The 17,099-nt window shown below is 39.2% G+C and overlaps 3 gene segments (V, D, J or C); all 3 read right to left on the minus strand.

The window, feature by feature from the left end:
* Nucleotides 1-353: 353 nt before the first annotated feature.
* LOC114688204 lies at nucleotides 354-1,214 on the minus strand. The segment is given in 3 exon segments: nucleotides 354-489; nucleotides 916-1,054; nucleotides 1,166-1,214. Coding segments are annotated over 3 exon segments (324 nt in total).
* Nucleotides 1,215-3,907: 2,693 nt separating this feature from the next.
* LOC114688206 lies at nucleotides 3,908-4,391 on the minus strand. The segment is given in 2 exon segments: nucleotides 3,908-4,230; nucleotides 4,343-4,391. Coding segments are annotated over 2 exon segments (372 nt in total).
* Nucleotides 4,392-9,356: 4,965 nt separating this feature from the next.
* Nucleotides 9,357-10,263, minus strand: LOC119087717. The segment is given in 2 exon segments: nucleotides 9,357-9,922; nucleotides 10,215-10,263. Coding segments are annotated over 2 exon segments (615 nt in total).
* Nucleotides 10,264-17,099: the final 6,836 nt, after the last annotated feature.

Genomic DNA, 17,099 nt, shown 5'->3' on the forward strand with positions numbered 1-17,099 from the left:
GTGCCTGTTTTGTGTGTGTGTGTGTGTGTGTGTTTTCACATCTCTGTTGTATAAATCTCAGCTGTCTCCATACGTGTAACTCACAAAAGTTAATATTTCATGTTAGTCAAGAGAACCAATCCCATGATTTTAATGTTAGAGCTAGGGAAGAGGACAGGTGTTTAGGACATAGAAAAGTTTACCTGGTCCCTATGCAAAAATACAACAAAGAGAAATATAGATATGCTCTCAGCAGCTGGAGACACCAAAAGGAGCAATTGGGGCAGCCTGGGCTCTTACTTCTGCTTCCCTTGGTAGTTTATGTCATGGATTGAATCACTGTGGGTGGGGTACTTGAACTTTGCTTGACAGTATTAAGGTGCCACATCTTCAGCCTGCAGGATGCTGATCTTGAGAGAAAATTGTGCGTCAGATCCACTGCCACTGAATCTTGAGGGGAGCCCATCTGCCAAGCGGTTTGAACCATAGATCAGTTGCTTAGGAGGTTTCCTGTAGCTGGGGTTTTCTCCAGTCCTTCCCAGCTCCACGGAACGCACAACTGCTTATAAAATAATCACTCAGAATCTCATATTACTAAACTGCTCGGCCATTAGCTCAGGCCTACCAATATCTAGCTCATACACTTAAACTCAGCCCATTTCTATTAATCTATACCTTGCCACATGGCTCTTGGCTTACCGGTAACTTACATCTTGCTACTCATCACAGTGGCTGGCAGCATCTCCTGATTCAGCCTTCTTCCACCCAGCATTCTTCTCTCTCCTTATCCTGCCTACACTATCCTTTCTGCCTGGCTACTGGCTAATCAGCATTTTTATTTATCAATCATAGCAACATATATTCACAGCATACATGACATCCAACAGCACCTCTCTGTGTTTCTTATTTAATAAGACCATTTAGAATTTCATCTACAGTTTCCCTGGTTTATACTGATACCATGCTAAACTCCAACCAATGCTCTGACTTGCCAGACATGTGATGGTGACACTTTCTCCCAGAGATTTAGATAGGGAACCTGGAGACTGGGTCATCTGGATGTCACATTTGGCACCTGAGATTGGAAAATTGAAAGCAAATTAATTCTGCTAGATGAGGACTTTCCAAGTGACCAGGGAGTTCTGACACACTCAGATGATTAAATTTCCAATGCTGTCTTCCTTACCTGTAAGCCAGAGCAGCAACAACTCCAGGAGCTGAGTGGCAGCCCTCATGTCTGTGCTGTGCCTATGTGAGGCTGACTCCAGCACAGGGTGAGACCTGACTATGAAGAAGTCCTCAGGGCAGTGGGCTGTGCTCTGGGAACATGCAAATCAGCAATAGCTGTGCACAGCTGCAGGACTGACCCATTGATTCATTAAAGGGCTGTGATCTTCCTGTGTGTCAGATTAGAGAGGCAGTGCAGGTTTATTTGTAGGAATGTGCTCTCTTTGGACAACAAGAACAACACCAGTCTATGAGTTGCACCTTATTTGATTTTTGTCATGTTCAATGTAGAATTCCCTTTTTATGTTTTCCTCTAGGGCCTATCAGATATGGTACCATTCGAGAAAGTACATACATGGTCACAGGTCCATTTATAGGTAGGTGCAGATGTAATTGAAGTCATGCAGCCATGCAGTTTCTTCCCTTGTTCCAGTTTATCTGTTAGATTATAATTTAATTACAGTATTTCTCCATTCAAACCTTCCCAAATATGCTCCCCTCCTTCAAATTCTTGGCATCTTTTTTCATTGTTAGTGTATGAATGCATGTATATTTAGATACATATATCCTAAATATCATTGAGTTCATATAATGTGTTTCTTGTATGTATGTTTTTAGGGCTGACCATCTGACACTGGACAATCATTGTACTTTTCTCTGAGTACCTCTACCACTCACACCTTTCCTCAGTTGTCTGTATTATTTTGTGCAGAATTGAGGCTTTGTGGGTTTCACGTGTTTCTTGGTGTCCTCATTACTCAGCTCACATATTGCCTATAATGTTGGTTTACAGTTAGAATGTCTGATGTTACTAGGAGACACAATCTCACAGCTGATTCCCTGGTCCTATTGTTCTCACATTCTTTTCACTACCTTTTCCAAAATTTTCCCTGAGTTTAGCTATGAGAGCATTTTGTACATGTATCCATTAGAAATGAGATCTATAACTCACTATGCAGTTTCTTGTTCTAGATGGTTGACAGAAAAGAAGCAGAATAATACTGTTAGACATGGCTTTTAAGGAAGGACAAGATCTCACATAACTAAACCAGCTTTTCGGGTAAACATTCTTGTCTTACTCTACTTTTCATAGCTCAGTTATTCAAGAACTACTTCCATCAAGGCCAGACAAGTTCAAGGGTTTTCTCCTGTTCCGTTTGTGCATATGAGCTTCCTTCCTAAATTAATTTCTAGGTTTATATCTATGCCCAATGTTCCTTTGAGGCTTCAAATTACAGCACCAGATATCTATCCCATTTAAGCACAGCTTTGTGGTGGTATTGTGTTTCCCAAAATATTGTGCACCCTAATAAACTTATCTGGGGCCAGAGACAGAACAGCCACTAGATACAAAGGCTAGAAAATGTTGGCACTCACACCTTTAATCCTAGGTTTCCAGAGGCAGAAATCTCTCAGGATATCTGTGAGTTCAAGGCCACATTGGAAACAGTCAGGCATGGAGACACATGCCTTTAATCCCAAGAAGTGAGCCTTTAATCCCAGGGAGTGGTGGTAGAAAGCAGAAAGATATATGAGGCACGAAGACCAGGAACTAGAAGCATTTGGCTGGCTAAGCTTTTAGGTTTTGAGCAGCACAGTTTAGCTGAGAGTCATTCAGATATAAGGACACTGAGGCTTCCAGTCTGAGGAAACAAGATCAGCTGAGAAGTTGGCCAGGTGAGGTTAGCTGTGGCTTGTTCTGTCTCTCTGATCTTCCAGTGTTCACCCCAATACCTGGCTCAGGGTTGGTTTTAATAAAAGACTCTTAAATATTCATGCTCACAGCTTGTTGTCTGTAAGGAATATTAATTTTCTCTCAGTGAAAATGATTTTCATTTAGATACTGTGCTAAACATTACTTTGTGAGGGGTACAACAAGCTGTCTGAAGACTCTATGAACAGGAAGCCTTACTTTCAGTAAATAATGGACTCTAGATTCTGAGATTATTCTGATCCCAGTAGCAGTTTGTCAGAATACTAGTTCCTTAGGATTTTAAAGTATATAGGATCTACTTAATTTTATTTTATGTGCATTCCTGTCATTCCTGTTTTGCGGGCCATGTGAGTGTGGTGACCTTAGCACACAGAAGAAAGCCTCAGCTATCCTGTAAATGGAGTTACAGAGAGTTTATAGCAGTCCTGTGGGTTCTAGGAATCAAACCCAGACCCTCTGAAAGACAAGCCAGTGCTCTTAACCAGGGCTCTGCCTATGGTAGAGGTTGCTATAAAGCCATGGATTTGAAATGACCTTATTGCTTTATTTGGATCTTGTACTCACAGGGATTTATTATAATAAGATATTAATTTTCTAATTTTAATTGGATAATAATTTTTCTATACCTTGTGCTTGGTATATTTGTGTAGGGGTATGAATGCACCTGGTATTTGTGTGTGTGGATGTATGTATCTATGTGTTTAATTCTCCGTGGAATATAAATCTCAACTGTAGCCTTATCTGCTACCCAGAAAAAGGTAAGATTTCCTGTGAGTAAAGAGGCCTATTCCCCTAATTAAAATGTTAGTTTTCAGGGAAGAGGACAAATATTTAGAACATTAACAAATGGATTTGGTCCCTATACAAAAACATCTCATTGAACTTTAAATACTGGTGAAGAGAAAAGAGAAACACTCTCAGAAGTTGAAGACACCATAAGGAGCAATTTGGGCTACCTGGTCTCTCACTTCTGCTTATTTGGGTGGTTTATGTTGTGGCTTGAATCACTGTGAGAGGTGTACTATAACCCTGTTGACAGAAATAATCTGTCATATCTTCAGGCTGTAGACTACTGATCTCGAGAGAAAACTGTGTGCCAGATTTACTGCCACTGAACCTCGATGGGACCCCATTTGCCAAGCGATTTCCATCATAGATCAGTTGCTTAGGAGGTTTCCCTGGTTTCTGCTGATGCCATGCTAAACCCCAGCCAAAGTCCTCACTTGCCAGGCATGTGATGGTGACACTGTCTCCCAGAGATGCAGATAGAGAGGTTGGAGACTGGGTCATCTGGATGTCACATCTGGCACCTGAGATTGGAAAATTGAAAACAAATTAATTCTGTTAGAAGAGAACTTTGCCAGAGACCAGGCAGCACTAACCACCTTCAGCTGAACACATTTCCAATGGTGTCTTCCTTACCTGTAAGCCAGAGCAGCAGCAAACCCAGAAGCTGAGTGGGGGCCCTCATGTCTGTTTTGTGACCTGTGTGAGTCTGACACCATCACAGGATGTGACCTGACTATAAAGATCTCAGGGCAGTAGGGGTCTGAGCGCATGAAAATCAACAGTGGCTGAGCATAGACACAGGACCAGCCCAGTGACACAATGTAGGCCTATGGTCCTCCTCTGTCTCAGATCAGACAGGCAGTACAGGTTTATTTGCAGCAATGTGCTCCTCTTTGAACAACAAGAACAGCACCTGTCTATGAGTTCAGTCTTATTTTGATTTCTGTCATTTTCAATGTGGAATCCTCTTATTATGTTTTCCTCCATGGCAGGCCCTGTCAGATGTGGTACCATTCTAGAAAGTACACAAACGGTTATATGTCTTTTAATAGGTAGGTGCAGATGTTATTGAGGCTGTGAATTCCTTCCCTTTCCACCTTGTTTATTTGTTAGATTTTAATTTCATTACAATGTTTCTCTCATTTTCTCTTTCTATACCCTCCAAAATATCCCTCCCCACTCGTCTTCAAATTTCTGGCATGTTCTTCCATTGATAGCACATGAATATATGTATTTGGATATACCTACATATTTCTAAACATAAACTGTTGAGTTTATATAATGTGTTACTTGTTTGTATGTCTTTAGGAATGACCATTTGACACTGGACAATCAGTGTGCTCTTCTGAGTTCCTCTACCCTTCCCAGCTTCACTTAGTTGTCTATAGTATTTTGGGTAGAACTGAGATTGTGTGGCCTTTCCCCTGACCAGTTCACATGTTTGTCTGTGTCCTCATTATTGGGCTACCATTTGTTCAGTAATGTTGGTGAGCCTTTATAGGTAGAGCTTCTAATATTACTAGAAGACACAATTTCACAGTAAACTCCCTGAACCTGTGGTTCTCACAATCTTTCCACTACCTTTCCAAAATGTTCCCTGAGTCTTAGTCATGGGAGCATTTTGTACATGTATCTATGAGGACTGAACTCTAAACCTCACTATGTAACTTCTTGCTCATGATGAGTCACAGACGAATTATAGAATAATACAGAGAGACATGGCTTTTAAGGAAGGCCAGGATCTCACATAACTAAATCAGCATTTCAGATAAACAATCTTGTCTTATTCTATTTTCCATAGCTCAGTTATTTAAAAAAATACTTTCATCAAGGACAAATGAATGCATGGGTTTTCTCCCCTTCCTTATGGGTATATGAGTTCCCTTTAAAATTAAGCTGGGATTGTATCTATGCTCAACTTTCTTTGAGTGTTCAGAGTATAGCACCAGATCCACTTTAAACACAGGATTATGAATTTTCTCTTTGAAATAATCGTTCAAGTCTTGAATACATTGTTTCCTAAACTTGCATATGCAATGGGCATCATATCTTTTCAAGATACTAAAAGAACATATATATAAACATATATGGTTATGTATAGTTTCTTTTAAAGGGCACAATATGTGTGGTGAGAGAAGCATGGGGAAAATTTGAAGAGGAAGCTACACATGGGGCGTTATATACACACCGAGGTCTAGAGTCTGTGCTCATTAAGAGTAAAGATGTGGTAAACTTAGTGTGAGTTTCCAGGAGGGGTTTAATGGGAAAAATTTTACATATTCAGGCCAACACTCAGTAGGAAATAGTGATAGGGAAGGGTGAGAAAGACTCCCACTCAGATAATGAAAGTGGTGATGGTCACAGGAGAAGTGCCAGAATGAATGGCTAGGTGGTTTTGCTAAGAAAATGGCTGACCTGCAAATCAATGACACAGGTGGCTTTGACATTTGTGATCATAGTGTTTGTGTTGAGGGACATAACAAAGTATCTGCAACACAGATAAAATTATGTTCCCTGATATAATTCTATGCATTTACAGGAGTATGTCTCATGTACTGACACCATATATGTATGCATGTTTTGATTAATCATGAAAATCATTTTCACAAAGTTCAACATAATGGGAATTAATTTCACAATTGGCAGCAACTGTCTTTAAAAATACAGTTGATATGAAATGCTTTTCATTTAAATACTGCACTGAACATTACTAAAAATTTAAAATTTTTTAAATGTACATGGCAGATTTCCATGCATTTATAACACATGTGTGTCTGTAACTGGACAGAACAGGTTGTCAGATGTGATGGAACTAATCAGGTTTCAAGGCACCATGCCTTCAGGCACTGGAAATTGAACCATGGTCATCTGTAGAAACAAGATGTGCTCTTAACTGCTGAATCCTCATTTTAAATAGTCCCTGAAAATTATCATTTTAGTTGGCTTATGAACTTTTTTAAACATATAATCCCACTTATGATTTCCCCTTCACATTATCCTTATATCGCTCCCAAATCACATACATATTGTCATATTCTCTGATGCATTTCATAAAAGCATGACACAGAACATCTGCACACAGTGATTATATGGAGTATATTTGACTTTACAGACATTGTTAATCAGGTACCAGATGAGGAAAGCAGATAATGGAAGACAGTCAGTGTGTGCTGCACCTGTCCCACACCTGAGTGAATCATCACAGAAGCCCATTTTCTGTCTTGTTGGCTGGGAAGAATTTACAAGGATCATGTGTTTTGTGTTTGGATTGACACAGTATTGGGCCTCTATCAACTGGCTTCTTCTACTTTTACTTCCTCCATGAAGCTGCATTCTTAGAATATTCTATAGGTATGTTGGACACAAGATATAACACGATGGAGGGAACTTGGTCAGTCCCTGATCATCATAAATCAGTCTTTTTAACACTCCTCTGGAATTCCATTTTCTAGCACAATCCACTGTGGACCATGTAGGATCTATTTCTTGGACTGCTGGTTAAACCACCAATAGTACCCATAATATATTATTTATAGAAGTATGTGAACTGATGAGATTACTCAGAAGAAAAACATATTGTCAATAATAATGCTTGCCTAACTTCTGATATCATGGAGTAGGTCCCTGCAGTGTGGTCTATGTATTGAAACTGAAGGGCACCAGGAAACCACAAATTAAGGTGCTACTCATTTAGTGTGGAGAAAGTACATGCCCTCAGATTCTTCCAAGAACAGTATCAAGAGAGTTTGGAGAACACTGATCTTACTTATCAGGAAGGTCATGGTTTAGGGTTAGAATCCTAGTACAGGCTTTTGTAACTCTGGAACACAAGGAATTCTCATGATCTCCAATCTCCACTGACTAATGTTAGTGTGAAATATACCTAGACCACTCTCATAGAAGTGGACAGGGACTAGGGGAAAGTGCTGGATGGCAAGTTTTTTTTTTTTTTTTTTGAGACAGGGTTTCTCTGTATAGTTTTGCACCTGTCCTGGAACTCGTTTTGTAGACCAGGCTGGCCTTGAACTCACAGAGATCCGCCTGCCTCTGCCTCCCGAGTGTTGGGATTAAAGGCGTGCGCCACCACCGCCTGGCGGCAAGTGTTTAAGAAATTAGAAATCTTGTTTGTCCCTAGTGTTACAGTGATTGGCAGTCCAAGGGTGGGTGATGTTGACTGGATAGACATGTATCATTGCCTCTCTCTCCTGCAGAAATTGTTAAAATGAGGATAGAACTAGGTCTTTCTTTAAGTGCAGTCTTGAAAAAAAGTGAACAAGAATTGATGGCAAATTCTAATGCACCCTGGAAAACCTACTAAACTAAAGGTGGTTTTGTTTCTGCCTGAGGATGAAAAGAAGCATTAGGAAGAATTATGTGTAGGCTATTACACATAATTATGTGCAGAGCACATTCTTACACATTCCAATTCTTGCTACTAGGAAGTACGAAAATACTGTGCTGAGATGTAGCTTAATTGGTGGAGTTCTTGCCTACTATGAAAACAAAAGCAAAAACAACAACCCACTGGGTTATAGCCACAGCATTGCATGAACAGGGTCTGGTGGTTCACTCCTCTAGCCACAACTCATGGGAGTGGGAAACAAGGCTGCTAAAAATTCAAAGACATTTTCCTTCTCAGTTTTGAGATCAGTCACAGCTAGATGAGAATAGGAATTTATCAGGAAAAAAACTAATTTTGAAATCAGCTCCAAAATATTGATAAATGATTAAACATAGTTGTAAAAGTTAATGGAGTAAAAAGCATAGTATTTCCTAGGCAAAAATTCTTTCCACATTTAAGTTACATCAGATCAAATCATATAGATTGGAGATAGTATCAGCCATGAATACAGTCAATATAAATATTATTTGGAATATCCCAAGTGTATTTATATTTGGTAATATTTTGGCAAGGCAAGCCAATATAAGCCCTTCCATAATTCTATAATAAATTATAGACAGTGTATTAAAGCTTATTAAACAAGATACAATGAGTGGTTTTGTCAGTCATGAACTGACTTCCTGTGTGTTGCTGCTGTTTCAGCTCCTACAGCTCAGGCTCAAGCAAAAACACTGGAATCACAATCCAGAGTGCAGAAGAGGTAAGCATTTAAAATCTAAAGAATGCTTGTATTGAGTTGAAATGATCCCGTTGAATCATTGTTTGTAGGGACATATTGGGGACTTCTGTCTGTGAGCATATGTATGTATGTATGTACCTACACTTTCTAAAATTTAAAGTCTACATTATATACAAAGTTCTCAAGCTATATTTTAGGTAGTAGAATGAATGAAGACCCATTGCCCTAAGTTGAAATTTTTACAAGCTTTTTTCTATTAGGCCTTGTTTGTAAGTCGCACCCATTTCCACAGTGAGGCACACTCTACAAATAGTCAGAAAGATACTATCATCAGTATTTCCCACCTCATGAAGAGATGATAGAGTACTATGAGTTCAGTGTTTAGTTATTCCCCCCTTGAGACCAAGCCATAAGCCATTCTCTGATGAAGGACTACTCTGGGGGACAGCAGTTGGTTAACCCTACATTGGAAACAGTTATAAAATATGACTCATAAAGCCCTGCAAATAATCTCAAATTCCAATGACATCCTCTCCAGAGTCAATTGCCAGTTTAGGAAATCTAAATCACAGCTCTGAAATAGTTCTCTGCACAGAATGCCAAAAAGATGGGGTCTCTGATTGTCTCATCCCACTATCTCCATTTATATATTTACTTCTTTGCAAGGAAAGTGGCTTAAGGCCCTTGAGTGAAATTTGACTCTTGCTTCCATTGCAGAAATATTTGGAGATTTTTGTCACAATTAAGTCAAAATCTTGACTATGTGATATCTTCAAAGAGGGAAGCAGCCTTCTCTGAGAAGGCCAAAGTTCTGCTTTGTGGAACTTTGTGAATGGTTCACTGCTCTTCTGATGACAGTAGTAAGTGGCAGCATCTTCAGCCTCCATGCTGCTGATTGTGAGAGAGTGTGATGTCCCAGACCCACTGCCACTGAAGTGAGCTGTGACTCCAGAAGCCAAGTTGGAGGTTCCATAAACCAGGAGCATAGGGGAGGCTCCTGTCTTCTGCTGGTACCAGTGGAAGTAATTGGAACTTGCACTTGAGCTGGCACTGCAGGTGACAGTAACCTTCTCCCCTAATGATGTGGTCATGGATGCTGGAGACTGAGTGAGAATAATTTCACCATCAGATACTATGGAGAGAAAGATGAAAATAGACAGACATTAGTAGAAAAGAGGATTACAGAAACTGTCATTTTACACAGTATGCAAAAAAGACAAAGATGACAACAAAGAAGAAGCAGAGGAGACAGAGGATAAGAGGAAGTAAAGAAGGAAGGAAGGAAGAGAGGGAGGGAGGGAAGGAGGAAGGAGGAAGGAAGGAAGGAAGGAAGGAAGGAAGGAAGGAAAATATTTCCATTTAAATTAAAACTTCCACAATGGAAATGATGTTATGTTCCAGTTGGAGATCCCCTTCTTTCTCACCCACTACACTAAATAGTTGCAAGTTGACCATTTTCACCAGCAAACCCATCTTGTTGTCTGGTCTCTGTCTACAAACTCCTCTTGTCTGAGTTCATTCTCTTTAAACAAGTCTGAGTCATCTGCTGTTTCTGAGGAGTAGATATGCAAACAGCATGGTGCAAGCTAGAACAGTCTTTGCTCATAAACACAGGAGTCCTTTCACTGACTAGTAGTATTTAAGTTGGAAAATACCAAAGCTCTCAGCAGTTTGGTTTTTTATGTGTTTTTGTTTTGTTTTCTCTACAATGTCCTAAAACCCTAGTCCATTGTATTCTTCATATGTTTTCTCATAGCTAAGGTTAGTTTGACCTATCTAGAATGATGTGTTGTTCTTCAGTGTGTGGGATTTATTTTCTCCACAATAAAGCTCAAATGAGGACTCCAATGTACATTGGAAAATCTGAGGCCCCAGATCTGCATCTGCCTCATACTTTTACTGATAGCTGCTCAACTAATGCTTTCTCATCTATCCTAGTCTAAAAATAGGCCCTGAGCTCACAATGACTTGGGAAGGTCACTGTGCCAGTGTGTGATCAGGGAATCTTGTGTTTTCAAGAGTGTTTCCACAGAAGTAAGAATGTATTGATTTTGTAGCAGCTATCATGAATGCAAAACTCTTTGTCTGGAGCTTTTAAGAAGACCTTGAGCCTCTTATCCCACTGGACCAGGGTTGTTGTTGTAACAGGTTTGGGATTCTGGGACAAGCTTTTCAGTGTCCCAGCTTCAGAGGATGTGCCAATGAAATGTGCTTGGACCAATGTCACACAAGGGCTCAATAGCCTGGAGACATTGTGGATGGTAAGTGAATTAAGAGCCTAGAAATATCTTTTTTTTTCTATTTTAGTATTTATCTTTTTTTATTTTTATTTTTTTTTCCTTTTATTTTATTTTACAATACTATTAAGTTCTACATAATAGCCACAGATTCCCTTGTTCTCCCCCCTCCTGCCCCCTCCCCTTCCCCCAGCACACCCCCATTCCCAACTCCTCCAGGGCAAAGACTCCCCTGAGGACTGAGATCAACCTGGTAGACTCAGTCCAGGCAGGTCCAGTCCCCTCCTCCCAGAATGAGCCATGCCTCCCTGCATAAGTCCCAGGTTTCAAACAGCTAACTCATGCAATGAGCCCAGGATCTGGTACCACTGCTTAGATGCCTCCCAAACAGATCAAGCCAATCAACTGTCTCACCTATTCAGAGGGCCTGATCCAGTTGGGGGCCCCTCAGCCTTTGGTTCATAGTTCATGAGTTTCCATTCATTTGGCTATTTTCCCTGTGCTTTTTCCAACCTTGGGTTCACCAATTCTCGCTCATATAAACCCTCCTTTTTCTCACTAATTAGACTCCCGGTGCTCCACTGGGGCTGAGCCATGGATGTCTGCATCCAGATTCCTCAGTCCTTGGATGGGGTTTCTTGCACAACTCTTAGGGTGTTTGGCCATCCCATCACCAGAGTAGGTCAGTCCTGGCTGTCTCTCGACCATTGCCAGCAGTCTATTGTGGGGGTATATTTGTGGATTTTTGTGGGTCTCTTTAGCACTTTGTTTTTTCCTTTTCTCATGTGGTCTTCATTTACCATGGTCTCCCATTCCTTATTTTCCCTCTCTGTTCTTGGTCCAGCTGGCATCTCCCGCTCCCATAGGCTCTCTTTCCCTTGACCCTTTCCCTTCATTACTTCCACTCATGTCCAGGCTTTTTATGTAGATCTCAGTCATTTCTCCATCATTGGGTGATCCTCGTCTCTTTCTTGGGGTCCTGTTTTCCAGATAGCCTCCCTGGTGATGTGAGTAGCAGTCAAGTCATCCTTGTTCCACCTCTAGTATCCTCCTATGAGTCTTTCTTTCCTTATTTACAGATATTTATTGTATTAGGCCCAGTAAAATTGCATGCATCATAAATATCATAATTCAAGAGTTCATTTGACAAACATAGCCTACCAAATGTGACCAGAAATTTACTCTGGTATACATAGGACAGGATCATCTAATATAAAGCCATCTCATAACATAGTGTTGAATGTCCAGTGTGGCTATTCTACACAGTACACTGTAAATGTACTGCTGCTTTGAACTGTGGATTGCTGCAACACCTCAATATCAAGGATGGACATTTACAGTTTAAAATAAAGTTTCTATTGAGCATGCAAGCTTTGTAAAAATTATGAAGAAAAATTCAGTTGAACCACTGTAATTAGTCAGAGAGAAATTTAGAATGGCCTGTATGTATTTGCAATTAAATATGTGCCAACAAAATACAAAATTTTAAAATGCTACTAAGACATTTTCTATTTATTAGTGTAGGATGTGTGGCTAGATATGATAAATAAGTAATTGTTAGAAAACCAATGTAAATATATAATTGTTTTAATTTATGCAAATGCCTTGGGAACATCAGTATTTTCTTAATTGGCAAACCACTAAAAACCAAAATATGAACATAGAGAAATCGTAACATTCAAGTAAAAATAAAAGATTTAAGCAAATTAGTGGAAAAAAACACAACTTTATAAATATTTCTATTGTTAAATATGTCACAGAATATCATTAGCTTTGTGTTTTCCCCTTTTTCTAGTCCTATTTCCTCTGCTGGGTTTCTGTTTTATAATGACATGGAGGTGGAAAATGTCCTGAACAATTGCCTGAAGGTAAAACAGATATATACACTTACAACTTGATATTACAAGCTTTCTAACAAGTGAAGATCATTGCTTTTATCATATAACACATATGACACATAGTCACTTCTTTTGTTAATATTTTATAACACCATTTAAGTGATATTTTTGCAAGTGTATTGAAATTTTACTTAGTAGGTAACATATCACATACAATAACTACTCATTTAAATACTATCCCCAAGACAGTCATTGAGACTTTGAGAACTGAGTGAGATCTAGTGATGGTAGTATCTGAAGAATAAGATCTGTTCATTACAATGGAGGGGACTGAATTAATGTAGGAGCCATATAGCTGGCACCAGGAGGAGTGCTGTGAGAAGCTCTCCTCTAGACGAGACATGGCTGTCATACTTAGGATCTCACAGCAGCTGTGATGCTCCACACAAGACCAATCCAACTAGATCTGCCACATTCCAGCAGTGAAAACTAACTGACACAGTGGCTCAGCAGATGAGAGGACATGAAGGGTACAGAGACAGTTGGTGTATGTCTGAAGACTGTGAATATAATGTAAATTAAAAAGTGGCCTTGGAAGATGTAAAATAAGTATTACAGTGGGAGATTTAACCAAATTAATAAGATAGACCCTGACTCAAAGGAAATCATGGATAGTGACATAATCAGAGTACATAAGATCAAGATACACTTCATATATGTATGATATCATCAGAACATAAAATATTTAAAAGCTATTATGGTAGATGCAGTGGTAAAGAAGAGTTCATGGCAGGGGGAAGAGCCTTCTGAGCAGAGTCCACATTAGAAAGAAGTAAAGGAAAGCCAATAACCAAGCACACAGATCACCAGACACAGATTCATGAGATTAAATGAAAGCTTGTGCAGCAGAGCAGATGTTTCAGGAGTGAAGGGAGAAGACACATAACACGGCAAAGAAATTTGAAGTGGAGGAGATTAATTACTTATAAATGATGGGCTAGGTGCATCAGATCCTATCCTTCCTTGGAAACCACACTTCCTAGGACTTTGCTTTGTATTTCAGCTTCACATTAAGGACATGTATGAACATCAGCCAAAAGGAACCTTCCACAGCCTTAGGAATATCAAAATGAACAAACTGCAATGGATTTGAAAACTTGTTTTCAGATTCTAAGTCTGTAGATGGGGGCAAGGAAACACCTGAACCTCTAAGAGATCAAGCATCTGGCTAAACTTAGAAACCAGAGCTATTCTGTCCTTCAGCATCATGGAGAATCATGTTCTCAGTAGGGATATCTACACTGGTAAGAGTAAGGATAATTGGAGACCATGATCATTTACTGGGTAAAGAGATGAACCACTTTTGCATGTACTCAGTTCCTCTCCACCTCTGCTGATTTGCATGTGCCCAGAGCACAGCACTCTACCATGATGACTTTTTGAGTAAGATGTTTACATCCACTTCATTTAAAGTACAAATGTTGATAATTTGTTACAATAGTCCCTGGAACAACTAATAAAAACTTGACTCAGAGAACAATATAGGTTAATGCTTCTCTTAGTGTTTTAATCTTCTGGTTCCATTCTCCAGTGTCTCATGTGAAGTGATGTAAGTTGTTTATACCTTAGGAAGAAAGTACATGAATTCCCTTAGAGTATCATGGAGTTCATGATGGCTTTGCATTACATTTTAATGACTCTTGTGATCAGATCCTATAACTTTCTGCTTATTTTCATTTATCCACATCACAGCACACCTGTACTTCTTGAATAACATGGACCAAACCTGTGCAAGTGTCGGTTTACAATCAAGACACAGCATGAGCATGAGGAAGAGTGTTTCCACTCAATTACAGGAGCTGCTAATGCTCAGGGTTCTAGGTGAGAAGGGGTAACTCTGGGGATTTATCTAATCAAAGAAGCCATTGCTCCTTGGTCTTTCAGGAAACTCCTATAGGACTATTATTAATTGTGTGTGTATTTGCACATAATTTTCCAATCTAAGGAGCTAGATGTGGCATTCTGCTTACCCAATCTCCATTGTCCCTGTTGTCATCTCTAGGAGACAGTCACTGTCATATTTCAGGCAAGTCAGGATATTAACAGTTACTTTTACTGACACTAGAAGAAACCAGGAAGTGTTCCAAAAGTTCTGATGCATTCTGTTTGTCATCTTGGGTTGCCATCATGGTTCAGTGGCAATAACTTTGGAAAAAAAAATTACTCTCTCAATCAGCAGTCTGGTGCCTGAAGAAGTTATAATTTATTATTGTCCACAAAGCTGTGATACCCTCCTACAGTGATTCAAGTCAAAACACAAACCCCTCAGGCAAGAAGAGTAAGGCTGAGTGCTCTAGCTGTTCCTCTTGGCATCCTCTCCTGTTAACAATTCTCCTATGTAGGAAGGATTTTAAGAACACTTAGAAGATTTGGTGGAAGTGCCCCTGGAGACTGATGTTTCCCTAAATATGCATACCTAAACCTCAGGTCACAATGAGCATGTCTCTCATGATTGTCTTAGAAGAGAAGATTTTGCACTTGTAATATCTGTGTGAATGCAAGGTGTGATAAATATAAGAAAACAAAAGACACAATATATATATTCAGGTGAATTCAAGTTGTGATACATATAAAAAAAGTAAAGGACACACACACATACATACACACACATATATATATATGTATATATATGTATATATGTATTATATTGCAGTGATAATTTCAATACGTGCCTTGGGAGTTTGATTAATACTTATAAATTTAATGGCAAGCTCTTAATATCTTGAACATTTCTATTTGAAACATGGGATTTTCTGATGGTATTCTGAACTCAGAGCTTCCTGTCTTAAAGGTACAGGCCTCCTAACTATGCTGTCTTGAGACCTCCTCAGGCACACTAGTATTGTTCCTGAGTATTTAAAAAAATGTTATCTATGTCATGGAATTATAAGAATGTTGATGCTTTGGAGCACATTTATATCAGGCATGTGCAACCTTTGAGGTATCCTTTGCAAGTTTCAGATTCATAAAAAGAGAAACTTCATAGGATCATAGAGTAGATGGAAAATGAGCAATTTTATTAACTATACAGAACTTTTTTGGGAAGTTAATGCATAGGTTGAGAATAGAGATAATGAGGATATAATTTCTTCCTTCAAACCTTCGCAAATATGTCACCAACTCTCCTTCAAATTCTTGGCATCATTTTTCATTGTTATTACGTGAATATATGTATATATAGATACATATATCCTAAATATCATTGAGTTCATGTAATGTGTTACTTGTGTGTAAGTGTTTAGGACTGACCATCTGACACTGGACCATCATCCTACTCTTCTCTGAGTATCTCTATCACTCACAGCTTTACTCAGTTTTGTGTATTATTTTGTGCAGAATTGAGGCTTTGTGAGTTTCCCCTGTCCTGCTTCACATATTTGTTGGTGTCCTCATTACTCAGCTCACATATTGGCTGTAATGTTGGTGAGCCTTTACAATATCACAGCAAATTCCCTGATCCTCACAATTTTTCTCTCAATCTTTCATTAACTTTTCTTTTTTTTGCGGGGGCGGGGGGGTTCAAGACAGGGTTTCTCTGTGTAGCTTTGCGCCTTTCCTGGAACACACTCTGTAGCCCAAGCTGGCCTCGAACTCACAGAGATCCGCCTGGCTCTGCCTCCCAAGTGATGGGATTAAAGGCGTGTGCCACCACTGCCTGGCTTCCATTACCTTTTCTAAAATGTTCCCTGAGCCTTAGTTATGGGAGTATTTTGTACATGTATCCATTAGTACTGATCTCCAAAGATCACTATTTAGCTTCTTGCTCATGATGAGTCACAGAAGAATAATAAAATAATACTGAGAGACATGGCTTTTAAGGAAGGACAGGTAAACATTCTTGTCTTGCTGTATTTTTCATAGCTCAGTTATTCAAGAACTACTTCCATCAAGGCCAGATAAGTTCAAGGGTTTTCTTCCTTTCCATTTGTGCATAGGAGCTTCCTTCCTAAATTAAAAACTAGGTTTTTATCTATGCCCAATGTTCCTTTGAGGCTTCAAAGTACAGCACTGGATATCAATCCCATTTAAGCATAGTTTGTTGTCTTTAAGGAAGATGAATTTTCTCTCAATAAAAATGCTTTTCATTTAGATACTGTGTTAAACATTACTGAAAAGTTTAAGTTTAAAAGAAATGTAATGCATATGACAATTTTCCCTGCATGCATAACAAATA

Source organism: Peromyscus leucopus, chromosome 3 (genome assembly GCF_004664715.2).
Source record: "Peromyscus leucopus breed LL Stock chromosome 3, UCI_PerLeu_2.1, whole genome shotgun sequence".
In the NCBI taxonomy this organism is placed as follows: Eukaryota; Metazoa; Chordata; class Mammalia; order Rodentia; family Cricetidae; genus Peromyscus; species Peromyscus leucopus.